Source organism: Miniopterus natalensis, chromosome 10 (genome assembly GCF_054644295.1).
Source record: "Miniopterus natalensis isolate mMinNat1 chromosome 10, mMinNat1.hap1, whole genome shotgun sequence".
In the NCBI taxonomy this organism is placed as follows: Eukaryota; Metazoa; Chordata; class Mammalia; order Chiroptera; family Miniopteridae; genus Miniopterus; species Miniopterus natalensis.
The window spans coordinates 32,524,591-32,544,156 of NC_142090.1; the positions used below are offsets into that span (position 1 = coordinate 32,524,591).

A 19,566-nucleotide genomic window follows, 5' to 3' on the forward strand; every position below is an offset into this window, starting at 1 on the left:
TCTGGGCATTTATCTGAGAAAAACAAAAAGACCCTTATGTTCATTACAACATTATTTACAATTGCCAAGATATGGAAGAAATCCAGGTGTCCACTGATAGATGAATGGATAACAATGTATTATATACACACAATGGAATGTTATTCAGCAATAAAAAAATAAAATCTTGGCAATTATGACAACATGAATGGGCCTGGAGGGTATTATGAACTAAGTGAAATAAGTCAGATGGAAAAAGACAAATACAGTATGATTTCATTTATGTGGAATCTAACATTATGAAACAAATTAATAAACAAAACAAAACCCATAGATATGCAGAACAAGCTGGTAGTTGTCAAATGAGAGGAAGGTAGGGAGACAAGTGAAAATAAATAAATAATAAATAAACAAACAAACAAATAAATAAATAAATAAAGGCAAACTCCTTTTCCTCCTACATGCTTGATCTTATTTCCTTTATTGTGATCATATAATTTATTGTCCAAACAGAGACACCATTGAGAGAAAGGGGGAGCATTATTAATAATGAAGCCAAGACTACAGGTAAGTGCCAGGACTGTACTTCAAAAACCTGAAGAAGAAAAAAAGAGTTCTTCTTGTGTTAATGACAGTTTACACATTTAGTCATAATATATTTCTGAATTCTGTTTCAAGGGAATTCACTTTTTGGTTAAAATAACCAAAGCATAGTGCTACCTCAATTTTCAACAATGTTTATTATGTGAAAGACTTCAGAGATGGAGGAGGGGTGTTTACATTTCCTTGCTCATTCCAGGCAAGGTTAATTATACTTGCTCAGAGTTTTTCTTATGGCTGGGTCCCTCATGGTGGCAGAATGGGTAAGTTGGGTTGTTGGCAACTAAAGAACAGAAAAGGGCTAGATGATGGCAGCAACCAGTTATTCAGTAGCTCAGACTGAAAGTCTTCCAACATTTGGAAGTTATTGCAGTGGAAGAATAAACAAGGTCTCCACATGAAGTAACTATTCAAGGAGTAGCAACCTGTACCTTCCCCCACTTGCTTGCTTTATTTGATTCCTGCAAAATATGAACTTCTCATTTCAAACATACTAGTGCGATTCACACATTGAAGGAAAACCACCTCTCTGGTGAGCCATAAGGCTGTCTTTACTGCTACACCAAGGAAAGAGACAGTTTTATTCTTAGAATACAGGAAAGGATAATTTGAAAGGGAAAAAAAACACCAGTCAGATATTTTCTTACATTATATTGAACACAGAAAGTGCAACTGGAATTTAATGAATGGGCAGTGATAAACTCCAGACTCTGAGTTCTCAAAAGCATCATTAGCTTTAACAGCAACTCATAACTGTGGCCTAGGAGGACCAAACAATTCTCAGCATTAGTTGTAGGTGAAGAGAAAAAGTGGAATTATGAGGCATCTCATCATTCTTATTTGGAAATGTGCTTTGCCTCAAAAAACTGAAGGTTGGATGATTCTGAAATTTTCTGTTTATAGTTTTTGTTTTTCCCTGTGATAGTGTAAAAAAAACCATTGTGCAATCATTGTTCTTCAACAATAAGACATGTATCACATTAATTCATACTCAAATTCCTTCATTTATTCACTCATGTATGCAATGATTAAACATCTACTGAGCACCTCCTATGTGGGTGCTGGAAGTAAAATGATAAATTAAACATGGCTCCATACCTACATTGGCTTTATTGTTAATCCCCACTCCACCATCTAACCTTATGACATTAAGCTAGGATGAGACATGAAGTTTATGCTGAAAATACCTGGGTGGATGGAGGAAGTGATCTCAAATCGGAATTGAAGCTGTCCACTGACATGATCTGTTGGGAGCCTGCGCCCGAGTGTGTAGCTGACCACCCTATCCCTAGAAGAAAATAAGCACCATCACAGATCTGATGAATACCTCTTCTTCCAAACACCATACCAGCAGATGAGACAGGCATGCCAGGGCAGCCCTCTTATTAGGAGGTGATAATCTATTCCAGTACCTATAAGGTGGTCCTAAGATAAAGATGGGAATGTATATCTGATCAACAACAATGAAAAACCTCAAGAAATCCTTATCAAATATTCTAAAGTAAAAGTCAGCAAACTATAGCCCATTGCTAAATCTGGCCCATCATCTATATTTGTACAGCCATGAGCTTTTTACATTTTTAATGGTTGAAAAAAAGCAAAAGAAGAGTAATATTTTGTAACAAATTAAAATGATATGAAATTCAAATTTCAGTTTCTACTAATGAAAGTTTTATTTGAACACAGGGATGTTTATTGATTTACTTAATGTTTAGGGCTGCTATCATGCTACAATGGCAGAGTTAAGTAGCTGAGACAGAGACCTTATTACCTACAAAGTCAAAAATGTTTACTAATGGGCACTTTACAGAGAGTTTACCAATCTGTGTTCTAAAGAGAAAAAAATAAAGATATAGATATCCGTTGTTTGCTTTCTCTATGCAAGCAAAGGATAATGTCGACATTTTCCAAATACACCTTTAATAATGGACAGTGACAGCAATAGGTGCAGGTCTTGCAGTAAATATATAATGTCTAAGAAGATACTATCATGGTTACTGAAGATGCTATGGAGTGCTTCAGAAAGGGACCTGCTACAGGGCAGAGTGAAGCAAGACTTGTAGGCTGGGTTCTCTGGCTTGTGACTTCCAATTATATCAAATCCAGGGTCCCACATAGACATTCTGAAACTCTGCCCTGGATTCTGGCACCATCCCCTCTGCACACTAAAGGCAATTTTTTAATTACTAAGAAGAAAATTATCCAGGGAAATCAATCTGAAACTTTGCTTTTATAGTTCATCAACAATGAAGCTTCAGCAGAATACACTGCCCCCTAACTTGACCTAAATAAGAAGGGTAACTACCTTGGGATATCCATATGAATTAACAAATCTAGTGAACCCAGTAATAACAAGTACATGTTTAAAAACCAATTGTTACTCAGATGATTCTGAATTCATTCTATTTAATCACTTGTGACATTCAAATAAGTGTTTTAATGTCTCTTTCTAGAAAACACCAGCACTACGAGACAAACAACATATAGCCCAATGAGCCAATGACTTAGTATTTTTCTTTGGTAAGCCATGGTTTAGTCTTGAACTTCCATGGAAGTCTATTAAATAAAGCATTATATGCAGGAAAAATAGAATGAGCCACAATATATTGTTTATTTAGAAAGAGCATTGGTTAATATTATGAAGTAGGTTTATGACCATGAGAAAGACATCCTGAACCTAAAACAGTTGAAATCAGAGGAAGCCTAAAGACAATTAGACAGTGAGACACAAAGTTAAATTTATTATGCTTTGCATTTGCTTTTCGAGCTTTTCTTTGTTTTTCACCTAGTTCATCAACAAATATTTTTGAGCTTGTGTCAAGTAAAAAGTGTTGCAGTTGGTACAAAGCATTGTGGACGAAAAGGGGCCACATGCTAACCTGACTAGCTCAGGGAAGGCCTGCATGGGAGCCTTGTAAACTCGGAGACCTAAAGTAACCTCAAAGAATGATCTGAAATTAGAATTTTTAACTAAAAGCAGTTTATGGTAGGTAGTCATATCCTAGGCCAGTATTTTCCCTGGCAAAGGTCAATCTTTACGTTAACTGAGCCTGTCTATTGTCTTTTTATATCTATGATAACATATCATTGGAATGTCAAAGTCATTCCCCCTTTTCTGGTCCCCTCAAAGCACAGACACTGCTCTGCAGAGACCACAAATCACCTCATTGTCATTAAAGTAGTTACTGATTGTTAACTATTCTGTACCCACTTAAGTAAAAGAAGAGTGTGTCTATCATTTTACTTTTTATCCAATCCCAGAGGTTTCCCCACTTTGCTTTCCCCTGCCTCCCTAATCTATCACCAATGGATTTCATGTAACCCACTTATGTCTCCTCTTTTGATTGTAATGTATAAAACAAGGTGAAAAACTGCCATTCTCCAGAATATTATCTCAATCTGTTGAGATTCTGCTTCCTGAAATTTGTTGACAGTTTGGCTCAAATAATCTCACAAAAATTCTCCAAAGGTTTAAATGTTTCTTACTTTGACAGCATGTAAAGCATAGCCCCTGGCTTTAAATAGCTTACATCCACTTGGGGGCATAGGGCAGGACTGCTAAATAGTGGTTCAAGGCTGCAGGTGGTATTTCTAACATGAAGTTGATCTGGTTGGGGTTAGCAGACTCAGGGGAGTCAAGGGGCCAGCTGAGGGCTGGACTATTATAGGAAAAGAATCAAGAAAGCGTTGGAAATAAGAGTGCATGTGTGTCAGGAGAAGATACAGTGAGAGGAAAGTGCCTCTAATGTTTTCTGTTGCTTCATATTAAACAGGGTTGAAACTCAATTATACTCTATATTTGCTTCTCCTCTTTCCTGGGTGGCAAGAACACTGTGGGACATTGTTCTGGTAGGGGAGACCCTTTCCCACCTCCGTTGCCTGCTTTCACCACCTGGGATGTATCTTTCCACAGTAGAAGTAGGAGTCCAGGGTGGTGGGACAATTAGGTAAAGAAATGAGGCAGCAGCTTTGGTTTATTAAAGGTACTCAACATGGAAGAACAGATGAGTTCTCTCTATGGCTGTAGAGAGCAAGGGGAGGGAAGTCCAGTTTAACAGACACTAATTGAATATCTGATACACACTAGACAGCAGTGTGCTCAGTGCTGGGGTATACAGAATCCTACCTAGACCCTCCTCATGTCCTCCAGTCCACCCTCTGGCAGAGGTGTTAACAGCTGTGAGAGAAGACAGCAGGGCAGAGAGGGAAATGAAAAGTGTGGCCAATGATAAACTTGAGAATCAATCGTAGGAACCTTTCGAGGCGCCTGTTGCAGGGAGGGCACATGTACATTGAAGAGAGGCAGGTGTGGGTTTGAACTTTCGTTGTACCTCTGTCACTCACAAGCCTTTTAAGCAATTATTTACCCTATTTAAGCAGAGGATTTGTTATAAGAATGAATGGCTATAATGCCTCAGTCCCAGCACCTGAAGAAGACTAAATGTTAAATAACAGCAATCACAAGGAATATCATTCTCTTCTGAGTTCCTACTATGTGCCAGAAACTACTTTACATTGTTTATGTACATGTTTTTTTGCTTGTTTATTTACATTCATAGCCATGAATATAAAGTGCAAACACTGTGTTTGACACATGGCTATAGCTTCATGTAAGCTCCCCTTGGTTTGAGAGTTAATGGCACACAGCTGAACATGTACTATAACTTTCTAATTAAAGGTCCTTCTGATAACCATTAGCGAGTCCAAAGTTCCTCTGAAAATCCAGAGCTTTAAATTAGGACACTTGGAAATTCTGAATAATTTCTCTCATTCTTTTGATATCGTTCTGAGGGTCACATTGTATTGAAGCATATGTTCATGGCCAGAGAGCTATACCTAGTGTTTTCAAATATAGTTGCTATTATCTAAGGAAATATACATTATACGTAAGGATTTTATCTGCTCTGAGTTCACTTTAATGAGGACCATGAATGGACATGAGTGTAAAAATTATAAAACACAGAAACATATTTTTATATACAACTAAATTTTGCAAGGAACATAATTGCTATTGTTCCACAAGAATTTATGCTTTTAAAATTTCACACATAGCATCTAAAATTTCCAAAAATACTAGCTTTTTCTAAGGTATTCTAGTAACCCAGCATTTCATCTTGTTATGGAACTGTCACAAATGATTAAATCCTACACACAAAACAAGCATACAAATAAAATATTCTTCATAGTAAAACAAATTTTAATTTCTACTTGTACAAAAAAAATTAAGGCCTTCTTTGTCTTAGGATTTTTTAAATCTCTTGCATCAGTAACCAGTGATACACAAACAAGGGGAAAGGGAAGGGCTTGTTTAATTGAATGTGACTCAAGCAACATAATGAGAGAAGCCAAGGAAATTCAACACCATTATTTTAGTTTCAGTGTCTTTGAGACTATATTGTTGCAGTTTGCAGGCCTACAGGCTGAAGCTTAGTGATACTGAGGTTTCAGTCACATGTTTACCCTATGGCGTATCTTTCCAGGAGTCTCTGAACTGGCATTGAAAGCTTTCCCAAGAAGCGCTTGATGATAGGGCGGCTCTTGGCAAACTTGTCCTTCACCTCAATTTCCAGCACGTCAGTGGGCAATGACACAAAGCTGAATTGCTGCAATGAAATAATATGTCATATCAGTTAAGTGAGTGTTGTGAAGGCTGGTCAATCCCCATTCTATCTGCATTAAATAAAGTCATGGTAAAACATCCCAGTGGCAGTATATATACAGGGTGTCCCCCCAGGATGTATATACCCTTTAACAGCTGATAGCTCAATTCTGAAAAGGAAATGTACCTTAATAAACACTGTATTTATAATTATTCAAAGTGTGTGAATACTATTTTTTGGACACACTATATATATCAAGGTCTTAGAATGCTCCAAGCCCTGTTTATTCAGTAAATGAATAACATCAACAATGAGGTAAAAGTAGTGTTACTCTCTGAGATTTAAATAATAAAATCAAGTCACCTTAAAAAGAAAGATTGCTACCCAGGGGTCAACATACTTGACTAAAGGTATTAATATGCTTAAAGTAAGAAAAAGCACAAAATCACCTATAATAAAGAAAATGCACTTTAAATCAATAATTCAATTTTTTTTTCATGATTAGAATGGCAGAGCTTTTTTTAAAAATTTTAATTTAATTTAATTTTTATTTTTGCTTACTTTTGTTTAATATATTACAGATGTCCCTTTTTCCCCCCAATGCCCATTCCAGCCTGTCCCATCCCCTTTGCCAGTCCCTCTCCACACCATAGTCCTTGTCCTTCAGTTGTGCATATATGTATATAATTTCTTTGGTTAATTTCTCACCTTACACCCACCCATCCTCCTCAATCCCTCTGAAATTCATCAGTCTAATGTATGCTTCCATGTCACTGAATCTATTCTGTTCATCAGTTTATTAAGTTCTTTAGATTCCACATATAAGGGAGATCATGTGATGTTTGTCTTTCTCTTCCTGGCTTATTTCACTTAGCATAATTTTCTCCAGGTCCATCCATATTGTCCCAAAGAGTACAAGATCATTCTTCTTTACAGTTGCATAATATTCAATGGTGAAATGTCCCAGAGCTTTTTTATCCACTCATCTACTGATCGGCACTTGGGCTGTTTCCAGATCTTAGCAATTATAAATTGTGCTTCTATGAACATAGGGGTGCATATATTCTTTCTGATTAGTGTTTCAAGATTCTTAGGAAATATTCCTAGAAGTGGGGTCACTGGGTCAAAAGGCAGATCCATTTTTAATTTTTTGAGGAACCTCCATATTATTTTCCATAGTGGTTGCACCAGTCTGCATTCCCACCAGCAGTGTGCTAGGGTTCCCCTTTCTCCACACCCTCACCAACACAAGTCATTTGTTGATGGTAGCCATTCTTACAGGTGTGAAGAGATACCTCATTGTGATTTTAATTTGCATCTCTCTGATGACTAGCAACATTGAGCATTTTCTCATATGTCTCTTGGCCATCTATATGTCCTCTTTGGAGAAGTGTCTATTCAGGCCCTTTGCCCATTTTTTAATTGGGTTGTTTGTCTTCCTTTTGCTGAGTAGTATGAGTTCTTTGTACACTTTAAAAATTAGCCCCTTATCAGATACATCCTTGGCAAATATGTTTTCCCAGACTGTGGGGTTCCTTTGTATTTTGAGACTGTTTTCTTTTGCTGTGCAGAAGCTTTTTAGTTTGATGTAGTTCCATATATTTATTTTTTCTTTTGTTTCCCTTGTCCTAGGAAATGTGTCAGTGAAAATTTCACTACTTGGGATGTCTGTGACTTTACTGCCTGTTTTCTTCTAGGGATTTTATGGTTTATCCATTTTCAATTTATTTTTGTGTATGATGAAAATTGGTGGTCTAGTTTCATTTTTTTTGGATGTATCTGTCCATTTTTCCCAGCACCACTTATTGAAGAGATTTTCTTTACTCCATTTTATGCTCCTGCCTCCTTTGTCAAATATTAACTGACCATAATGTCGTGGGTCTATTTCTGGGGTCTCTTTTCTGTTCCACTGATCTATATATCTGGTGTTGTACCAATACCAGGCCGTTTTGATTACAGTGGCTTTGTAGTACAGTTTGATGTTTGACAAAGTGATGCCTCCCACTCTGTTCTTTTTTCTCAAGATGGCTGCAGCTATTCAGGGTCTTTTTTGGTTCCATATAAATTTTTGAAATATTTGTTCTAGATCTGTGAAATATGCTGTTGTTATTTTAATAGGAATTGCATTGAATTTATAAATTGCTTTGGGTACTATAGACATTTTAATGATATTAATTCTTCCAATCCATGAGCATGGTATATTCTTCCACCTGCTTATATCTTTCTCTATTTCTTTTTTCAGTGTCCCATAGTTTTCCAAGTACAGGTCTTTTACATTCTTGGTTAAGTTTATTCTTAGGTATCTTATTTTTTTAGTTGCAATGGTTAATGGTATTGTAGTTTTTGTAGTTTCTCTCTCTGAAAGTTCATTGTTGGTGTATAATAATACCATTGATTTCCACATGTTGATTTTGTATCCAGCTACCTTGCCAAATTTGTTTAACAAATCTAGTAGTACTTTGATGGATTCTTTAGGGTTTTCTATATACAATATTATGTCACCTGCAAATAATGACAGTTTTACTTCCTCCTTTCCAATTTGGATACCTCTTATGTTTTCTTCCTGTTTAATGGTTGTGGCGAGGACTTCCAGTACTATGTTGAATAAGAGTGGTGAAAGTGGACATCTCTGTCTTGTTCTTGTTTTTAAGGGAAATGGTTTTAGTTTTTGCCCATTGAGTATGATGTTGGCTGTAGGTTTGTCATATATAGCCTTTATTATGTTGTGGTATGATCTCTCTATGTCCACTTTCCTGAAAGTTTTTATCAGAAATGAGTGCTGGATTTTGTCAAATGCTTTTTCTGTATCTATTGATGTGATCATATGATTTTTGTCCTTCCTTTTGTTTAATGTGATGTACCACATTTATTGATTTGAGGATGTTGTACGAGCTTTGCATGCCCAGAATATATCCCACTTGGTCGTGCTGTATGATCTTTTTAATGTATTGCTGGATCCAGTTTGCTAGTATTTTAGTGAGGATTTTAGCATCTATGTTCATCAGGGATATTGGCCTGTAATTTTCTTTCTTTGTAGTGTCTTTATCTGGTTTTGGGATTAGGATGATGCTTGCCTCATAAAAAGAGTTTGGGAGTTTTCCCTTCTCTTGAATTTTCTAGAAGAGTTTGAATAGAATAGGTGTTAATTCTTCTTTGAATGTTTGGTAAAACTCGCCTGTCAATTTATCTGGTCCAGGACTTTTGCTTGCTGGGAGTTTTTTGATTACTGCTTCAATTTCATTAGTTGTTATGGGCCTATTCAGGTTTTCTGCCTCTTCCTGATTCAGGTTTGGAAGGTTGCACGGTTCTAGGAATTTGTCCATTTCACCCATGTTGTCCAATTTGTGGACATATAGTTGTCCATAGTATTTCTGTTGGGTAAGTGGTTATATCTCCTCTTTCATTTCTGATTTTATTTATTTGGGTCCTCTCTCTTCATTTCTTAGTGAGTCTGGCTAAAGGTGCATCAAACTTATGTATCTTTTCAAAGAACCAGCTCTTGGTTTCATTGATTTTTTTGTATTGTTTTTTAGTCTCTATGTCATTAATTTCTGCTCTGATCTTTATTATTCCCTTCCTTCTACTTCCTTGGGGCTTTTTGTGCTGCTCTTGTTGTAGGCCTTTTAGTTATTGTGTTAGATGGTTCATAAGATCTTTTAATTGTTTCTTGAGATAGGCCTTTAATGCTATGAATTTTCCTCTCAGGACTGCTTTCACTGTGTCCCATAGATTTTGGTTTGTTATCTGTTAATTTTCATTTTTTTCCATGAGGTGTTTTATTTATTCCTTGATCTCATTGGTAACCCATTCAGTGTTTAATAGCATGCTACTTAGCCTCCATGTGTTTGACTATTTTTCTGTTTTTTTATAGTGGTTGATTTCTCGTTTCATGGCATTGTGATCCAAGAAGATGCTTGATATGATTTCAGTCTTCTTATATTTGTAGAGACTTGCCTTGTGCCCTAACATGTGATCTGTTTTGGAGAATGTTCCATGTGCACTTGAGAAGAATGTGTATTCTGCTGCTTTGGAATAAAATGTTCTGTAAATGTAAATTAAATCCATTAGGTCTAGTGAGTCATTTAAAGTCTGTGTTTCCCTCTTGATTTTTTGCCTTGATGATCTGTCCAGTGCTGACAGTGGGGTGTTAAAGTCCCCCACTATGATTGTGTTGCTGTCAATCTCCCCCTTAAAGTCCACCAAGAAATTTTTTATATATTTAGGTGCTCCTATATTAGGTGCATAATACAGGTTATTTCCTCCTGTTGGATTGATCCCTTTAGTATTACATAGTGATCATCTTTGTCTATTGTTTTGGTCTTTATTTTGAAATTTATTTTGTTGGAAATAAGAATTGTTACTCCAGCTTTCTTTTCTTTTTCATTTGCTTGAAATATTTTATACCATCCCTTCACTTTTAGCCTGTGTGAATCTTTTGCTCTCAGGTGGGTCTCTTGTGGACAGCATATATTTGGGTCCTGTTTTCTTATCCATTCAGCTACTCTGTGTCTCTTGATTGCCCATTTATTCCATTTACATTTAAGGTTACTATTGATATCAACTTATTTCATGCCACTTCCTCCCTTTATGCTGATGTACCTTTCTCTCACTATTCTTTCTTTTTCTTAAAGCAGTCCTTTTCACATTTCTTGCAATGCTGGTTTGATGGTACTGAGCTCCTATAGCCTTTTTTTTTTTTTTTTTTGTCTGGGAAGCTCTTTATTTCACTTTCAATTTTAAATGATAGCCTTGTTGGATAAAGCAATCTTGGTTGCATGTTCTTGCTTTTCATTACTTGCAGAACTTCATGCCCCTCCCTTCTGGCCTGAAGAGTTTCTGCTGAGAAATAAGCTCTTAGCCTTATGGGTGTTCCCTTGTATATCACTGCTTGTCTCTCTCTTGCAGCCCTTAATATTCTCTCTTTGTCCTTGCCACTTGCCATTTTAATTATGATGTGTCTTGGAGTGGGTCTCTTTGGGTCCCTCTTGTTTGGAACCCTCTGTGCTTCCTGAACTTGTGTGACTTTCTCCCTTGCTAACATTGGGATGTTTTCTGTCAATATTTCCTCCACCAAGTTGTCTATCCCTTGCTCTCTTGCCTCTCCATATGATGGGAATGTTGTTTCGCTTCATGTTGTCCCAAATTTTCCTTAGACCGCCCTCATGCTTTTTAAGTGTTTTTCTTTTTGCTGCTCTGATTGAGTGATTTTTTTCTACCTTCTCTTCTAAGTCACTTATTCTATCCTCTGCTTCATTAAGCCTGGTTTTAACAACCCCAGTGTATTCTTGATATCAAATATATTATTCTTTATCTCTTTCTGATTTTTGTTTATTTTATGTATCTCTTTTTTCATGTTTTCACTAAGGTCCTTGATCTTATCATCTAGTGTCTTCTTAAGTCCCTTGAACATCTTTACAATCAATACTCTGAGCTCTATTTCTGATAACTTGCTTAACTCCATCTCATCAAAGTCTTTTTCTGGCAATTTTTTCTTTTTTTTAAAATTTCAGGATTGTTTCTTTCTCTTCCTATTTTGGTAGGTCTTAGTGTTTGTATCTATTTATTAGGTATATTTGCTGTCTCCCAGTCTTGCGGGGAGGGATTTTGTATTTTGAGACCAGTGGAGTCCAGAGGTGTGTTTTCCTTATACTTCTGAGCTCTTTGCTCTAGGTATGTCTCTTTTGTGGGTTCTTTGGATTCTCCTGTTGTGGTTGGGTCTAGAGTGTTGTTTACCAGTCCTTGGGAGGACTCTCATCTCAGGTTGGCTAACTGTGTGTCTCAGCCTCAACGTCATCATGTAAGCTGTTGTATGGGCCCTGGCAAGGTAGGACAATACCTAACCAAACTTCCAGGAAACAATGGGTATCTTACAAACTATCTTGACAGTCACAGTGAAAACAACCCAGGTGAAAATAGAACTGGGAGAGTGAAGGGAGAACACAAATTCTAAAGAAAAAAAATGCTTTAAAAAAAGAAAGAGAAAGAAAAGTAAAGCTTAGGGAGAGAGAAGTATATTGTTGTTAAAGGTTACTAAAATTTAGAACATAATAACAAACTAAAATGTAAAAAATAGAGAAGCTACTGGGAGATAATAGACGCAGAAAAAAGATTCTGAAAGAAGTGCCAGCAAAAAATTAAGGGAGAGAATAGAAATTTGATAATAGTTAAAAATGAAAAACTAAAACTATTTTAAAGAGAATAAGAGAAATTAACTATTGACCAAAAAGACAAGAAAACAGAAGGGAGGAAAACAAAAGAGAGAAAGAAAAGAAGAAAAAAAAAGTTATGCCAATGGATCGAGAGGAGAGAAAGAGAGATAAAGCCGAGGCAGGGAGAGAGTCCAATAAGAGATTTGGGGGAAACTATAGAAAAAAGCAGTAAACTTGTTAGTTACAATGATAAAGTCCCAGCCATTGAGCAGAAATATCAAGGAAGTCGTGATATTAAAAGAAAGACTAAAACAAAACAAAGCAAATAAACAAAACAAAACAGAGAAACAAAACAAAAAACAAGGTAAGCAAAATAAAATTTAAAAAATAAAATAAAATAAGAAAAAATTAATGAAAAATTAAAAAATTAAAAAAAAATTATTATAAAATTTGAAGAAGAAAGCCCAGCCAGGAGTGGCTCAGTGGTTGAGCATCAACCTAGGATCCAGGAGATCGGGGTTTGATTTCTGGTCAGGGCACATGCCTGGGTTGCAGGAGGGAGCCGATCAATGACTCTCTCATCACTGACGTTTCTATCTCTCTCTCTTCCTCTCCTTTTCTCTCTCTGAAGTCAATAAAAAAATATTTTTAAAAAAAGAAAAGAAAAAAAGAAAAAACAAATAATTTTTTTTCCCTTTCTTCCTTCCTAAGGGAAAAGGAGAACAAACAAACAAAACAAAACAAAATGATAGTCAATCAGGTGAGTTTCTTCTGGATAGCTTATGTTGTCTGAGGCTCACTGTTTTGTATGCCGATTCTCTTCTCCTGGGAGGTACTTGTTGTAACACCCAGTGTGAGGAGCTGTCTAAGTTTGGCTCTGGTGTCCTTAGGTAAATGCTTGATCTGAGGCTCTTTGTGGACTACCTCCTCTTTTCACTTATTTTGCAACTTTGTAGTTGCCTGGTCTTACCCCAGAGCCTTCTGTAGAGTCTTTAGGGTATAGGTTGGCTAGTATAGCTCAGGGTATCACTCCCCTTACTTAGAGGTTTTGCTGTCAGACACTCACTGTAGGGAAGTTAGTCACTGTTTCACAGCCACCTCCTCAGTCTCTACCCTGTCCTCCAATTTTAGTTCCCCATACAAATGTCTGCTGCAGGTTCAGATTGACTTCAGTCTGTTGCCTTTTCTGTATGGGCAGTTTCAGTGGCCTGGGCTCAATGGGTTTGAATAAAAAAAAAAATTCCGGTGAGTACTCTGCCTGCCCAGCCCCCAGCACGGGTTTTCAGCATTTCTTCCAGTTCCCAAACAACCAGTGCCTGAGAGTCTTATTCTTGTAATGTCCTCCTGTGAGCTGTTCTCCCTTACCCCTCAAGACTGTGCCCTGTGGAGAGTATCTGGGGCTCTGGTCAGCTGGACCAGCCCCTTTCCTGTTGGTGGTGGTGCTCCTGGCTGCAGGAGAGGCAGGTGTGCTCTGCTCCTCCTTTCCCAGCTCTGGTTGGCTGGTCTCACCCAGCCTTTCTCTCAAACAGTCTACTATGCTGACACCAATCCCAGCTTCTGCTGATCTGTCAGCCCAATACAAGCCAGGAAGGTGGGAGCCAGTTCAGTGATGGAAAACTCAAAAATGCACAAAGCAACACACAGGCAGAGAGGCCGCCCTGCAAGGTCCCACTGCCCGTGCACCAAGGTGCCCCACTGGAGGGGACCCAAAGTCAGCTCCACGCAGCTCCCTGTACTGCTGCTCTCAGTAAAGCTGGGACAGTTCCATGGGCCACCATGGCACCCCTCAGGGCTGGTCAAAATTCCAGACTCTCCCCACCGGGAGCTCAGGGCGGGGTGGGGGTTTGGGGGTGGGACTCTCTTCTTTTTCCCCACGCCATGCTGATTCAGTGCTTTCTGGGGCTCAACACAACGCCTTACAGGGAGGCAGAGGGTCCCTGTGTGAGGCTGCTCAGTGCAGACCTCTGGTCACTTATTACTAGGATGCTACACGCTTTGGGACAGCCTTTTCTATGGTCAGCACCCTGAGCATTAGACACTGGTCATGGCCTCCATTAGAAGTTTTGATTTGCTAGGAAGGCATTGTCCTCTCCTCATGGACTCTCTGCTCCCCTAGGTTCCTCTGACCTCCACATGGGGTGCTTCTTCCCCTCTCCTCCACTCCGGGTGTGAGATTACCACTTTTGGATGCCGGTCCACACTCCAGAGGGGAGGAAGCTTTGCAGCCTCCAAGCCTCGGGGTTCAGAGCCCACCATAGATTTCAGGGGGGACTCCCCCATTCTATGATCTCCCTCTCTTACTGGTTTCTATGATGTTTCTTCAGTTCTCCCTACTCTCAATATGTCCATTCAGGTATGTTTCTATGGTTTTTCCAAGCTGGCTACCTAGTATTTTAGGAGTAAATCTAGTCAGTGGCTAGGAGCTGGGGCACTCTGCTGCTTCTCACAGTGCCATCATCTTCCCTCCTCCTTATTTTTAAAAATTTATTTATCATTTATTTTATTTTTGTTTACAATATTACAGATGTCTCTCTTTCCACCCCACCCCACCCCCTCCCCAGTCCCTCTCCACACCATTGTCCGTGTCCTTAGGTTGTACATATATGAATATAAATTTTTTGGTTAATCTCTCCCCCTCCACCCACCCACTCTTCTCCAACCCTCTGAGATTTGTCAGTCTGATCCATGCTTCCATGTCATTGAATCTATTCTGTTCATCAGTTTATTAAGTTCTTTAGATTCCACATATACATGAGATTATGTAACATTTGTTTTTCTCTTCCTGGCTTATTTCTCTTAGCATAGTATTCTCCAGGTCCTTCTATACTGTCCCAAATTGTATAAGATCATTCTTCTTTACAGCTGCATAGTATTCCACAGTGTAAATGTCCCACAGCTTTATCCATTCATCTACTGATGGGCACTTGGGCTGTTTCCAGATCTTAGCTATTGTAAATTGAATTGCTATGAACATAGGGGTGCATATATTCTTTCTGATTAGTGTTTCAGGATTCTTACGATATATTCCTGGAAGTGGGATCACTGGGTCAAAAGGCAGCTCCATTTTTAATTTTTTGAGGAACGTCCATACTGTTTTTCATAGTGGTTGCACCAGTCTGCATTCCCACCAGCAATGTACTAGGGCCCCCCTTTCTCCACATCCTTGCCAGCACATATCATCTGTTGAATTGTTGATGGTAGGCTAGAATGGCAGAGCTTTTTAAAAGATTGATAATACCCCATGTTTTTAAGAGTGGGAAAAGACAAAAACTCCCACACTGTACTGATGGGAATGTAAGTTGATTCAACCTTTGGGAAGGGATTTGGCAATATTTACTGGCATTTAAACTGCAAATTCCCTTCAAAGCAGAATTCTACTCTAGGAATTTTCCTTCTGAATTAATTTGCACAAGCGTGCAAAATATATATTTTCGTGGTGGGGGGAGGAATTCAACAGAGCATTATTAACAATAGCAAAAGACTGGAAAGACCAAACATATAAATAGGAAACCAGCTAAATGAAGTGTGATAAATCTTTGAAACAGGGAATTCTCTGTTGTCATTAAAAGAAACAGGGAAATATGCAGTGACATGAAAAAATACTTGACAAACTAAGTGATAAAGCAAGGCATTGAAGAATATAAAGAGTGAGATTCAATTTGTACTCTGATTACAAATAAAATGCCTAGAGTGGTGCATTCCAAACTGAGCTCTAAGAAGTGGGCTGCCAGGGGAGGGGAGAAAGCATATCTTTTTCATTAAATTTTAAACTGTTCACTTTAAAAACAGCATACTGTATAACTTTTAAAATAAAGACAACAACAATTAAAGTGTAGAAAATGAAAGGGAGGTAAATGTTGACATTGCCCAGCTCAGACTATCTGAGAAGGAGTCTTAATTAACATTAAACTTTATAGTACCTTAATCAAGGGTTGTGAAACTGCTGAAAAATCTAATTTTCTTTTATTCCTATTAATTCCTTACAAAAAATTTTTAATTAGTTGATTTCTATTTACAGAGATTAAATATATTGGGCGTGCTAATATTAGTGTCTCCTGTATACCAGTCTGGATGGGTTAGGTCACTCTGTAGTAACAACCAAATTCCAAATCTCAGTGACTTAATATAGTCGAGTTTTGTTTCTTGCTCACATTGTCACTGTGGTCTGGCAAAGGGCTCTGCTTATTAGTCACTCAGAGAGCAAGGCTGATGGAGCAGACAGACACCCTCTCAAACATTGCCAGCAACAGTGACAAAGGGAAGGAGAACTCCAGAGGGTCTCTTCCTATAAAAAAGTGTTTGCTTGCAAGCCCAATCCATCAGAACTAAACACATGCCCCAGCCAACCACAGAGAGCAGAAAGTAAGATCCAACAGCGTGTCTGGGAGACAGCAGAAATATTTGGCAAACAGCACTTATGACCTCCATACCTTCTAATTTTCATTACAAATTAGTTTTAGTTAACTTTTATATAGTTCCTAAGAGCCAATCACTCTTGGTACTGACAAAACTGAATTTATGGACATGCTAAGCTTAGCAATCAAATCCCCTAAGTCCTGTCTGAGTGAGGGTCCAGCCCCCTCTAACTGTCTCAGGTCCTCAAAATCTCTATATGTTTGGTCCAGTTATTCCATTGTGAAGAGTATTATAATGGCACTCCCAATAGGCTAGGTACATTGTACTATATGCACATGATTTTTAATTTGTAAATTACAATAGCATATTATGACTATACATATACATTTAATTAAAATATAATAAAACATTTAATAAGAGAAAATGCTTCTTTTACAGTGACAAGCGCAGAAAATGTGTAACTTGTGATCACAATAATATGAATGGTATGAATAGAAAAAAGACTGGAGAGTATGTATTACAAGTGTTTTTTTCTCTTTTTTTCCCACCCCCCCGATCTGCATCAAAACTTGCCTCCTTCTCCTCGCAGCTAAGCCTTAGCAGCAGGTGAGGTGATGAAGAGAAAGGTCAATCTCATTCCAACACTTTAAATTAGAAGAGGACTCACAATGGTTGCTGGTTTTCACCAGCTTTTATTAGTTAAAAAATTTTTTAGTCATTATGTAAATTTTCACATAGCTTAAGTCAGTTTCCATTTCCTCATCAAAAATATCCTAAATTGACACATTTGTAGATACAGAAACCACACATTTCAGGTTTTCATCATAACTGTCTTCCAAAGAAATTTAATTATTTTTAGGAAAAGCAGTTCATTAAGTGTCAAATCAAATATGACGTTTTCTAAGACAGTTTATTCAAACCTGTAAAACATTGACATTAAGAATGTATCTGAAGTATTTACCACATTTTTGTATTACAGATCTCAAAATAAATTTAACAACCCAATATTCACTCTACTGTTATGTCATAGCCTCCAATTACTAAAGGAATTTGTTTTGTAGCACTAACAAAAAACTAAAAATCTAAAACATATAATTCTGCTATAAATTGACATGCAGCAATAAAGCAGCATTTAGATTAGTTAGCTATCACTTGTAGCATAAAAATTTTCCCCTATTATTAAACATTTATATTTATTTTTATTGTATTCCCATCCTTCTACCCCCACCCCCTTTGGCAACCATCAGTTTGTTCTCTATCTCTATGGGTGTTTTTCTGTTTTGTTTATTTATTGTTTTGTGTGTTTTTTTTAGAGTCCACATATAAGTAAAATCATATGGCAATTATCTGTCTCTGACTTAATTCATTTAGCATAATAACCTGTAAGTTCCATTCATTATCCGTTCATCTACTGATAGGCATCTAAGTTGTTTCCATATCTTAGCTATTAGTAGTAATGCTGCAAAAAACATATATCTTTTCCAATTAGTGGATTTTTTTCTTCAGATAAATACCCAGAAGTGGATTTGCTGCTCTATTTTTAATTTTTTGAGGAATCTCCATACTATTTTCCATAGTGGCTGCACTAATTTACTATCCCACCAACAGTGCATTAGGGTTTCCTTTTCTTCACATCCTTGCCAGAACTTGTTATTTATTGATTTATTGAAGGTGGCCATTCTGACAGGTTTGAAATGATATTTAATTGTAGTTTTACTTTGTATTTCCCTGATGATAGTGATGTTGAGCATGTTTTCATGTCTGTTGGCCATCTGTATGTCCTCTTTGAAGAAGTGCCTATTTAGGTCTTCTGCCCACTTTTTAATTGGATTGGTTTTTGAATGTTAAGTTGTATGAGTTCCTTATATATTTTAGTATTAACCCCTTATCAGGTGTATCATTTGTGAATATTTTCTCCCATTCAGTAGGTTGTCTTTCCTTTTTGTTAATGGTTTCCTTTGCTGTGCAAAACCTTGTTAGTTTGATGTAGTCCCATTTGTTTATTTTTTGTTTTATTGCCTTTGCTGGAGAGAACACATCCCAAACTTTGTTGTTAGGAACAATTCCAGGAATTACAACTTTTAATAGTAGTTTGACCAAGTAAGAGGATGTGTTTTTCCATTTCTTTTTCTGATGAGCATCTATTATTTTCATAATGAAAAATTTAATCACCTTGATTAAAACAAGAGTATTTCTGGCTACAGCAGTCTTATGGGATGCTGAAGTCAGCTTATCAAAATGCACTCTGAGCTCTGGCTCAGTTGTTTGGAGTGTCATCCTGTATACCATAAAGTGGTGGGTTCAATTTCCAGTTAGGGCACATGCCTAGGTTGTATCCCCCCTGGTCAGGGTGCGTGTGGAAGGCAGCCCATGAATGTTTCTCTCTCTTTCTCTCTCAAATAAATAAACATATCCTTGGGTAAGGATTTAAAAAAAGAACAAGGGAGCATCTCTAAAAATGTAAAAGTCTATTTATAAGCAAATTACTTGCACCAGTGAGCCTAAGGCTACTTCACTTTTACTTCAAGTCTCTGAAAACCTGTGGAGTGTGGTGAACTTGGCTTGTATTCTGACCTCCGAATACCCAAGTTCTTGACTCTGTCAGTCACAACCTCTTTGAACCTCAGCATCTTCAAAGGTAGAATGGGAAATAAGGCCATGTTAGATTAAACTCTATTCTTCCCTCTCCATTCTTGTTCTATCCAAATGCTCTACTATCTCCTTCTCATTTTCACTCTCTAATTATAGAACTTCTTCACATTTACTACCTCATTTCAGTTGGTCCTTATTGACCAATAGTTCTATACTGCTGTTTGTAGTAATTCATTGGGACTGTTTCAAATGACTAGTTCACAGACAAAAGCTATAATTTTTCTACTGTA

The 19,566-nt window shown here is 37.4% G+C and overlaps 1 protein-coding gene across 1 annotated transcript in view; it reads right to left on the reverse strand.

Annotated features, from left to right (window-relative positions):
• HECW1 (HECT, C2 and WW domain containing E3 ubiquitin protein ligase 1) overlaps positions 1 to 19,566 on the reverse strand; it is a 578,356-nt gene that overhangs the window by 152,099 nt on the left and 406,691 nt on the right. Inside the window, exons 9-10 of the mRNA XM_016212519.2 lie at positions 6,040 to 6,182; positions 1,767 to 1,867 (exon numbers count right to left, since the gene is read on the reverse strand). Coding sequence (XP_016068005.2) covers positions 1,767 to 1,867; positions 6,040 to 6,182 — 244 coding nt within the window. The remainder of the gene's footprint in view (positions 1 to 1,766; positions 1,868 to 6,039; positions 6,183 to 19,566) is intronic.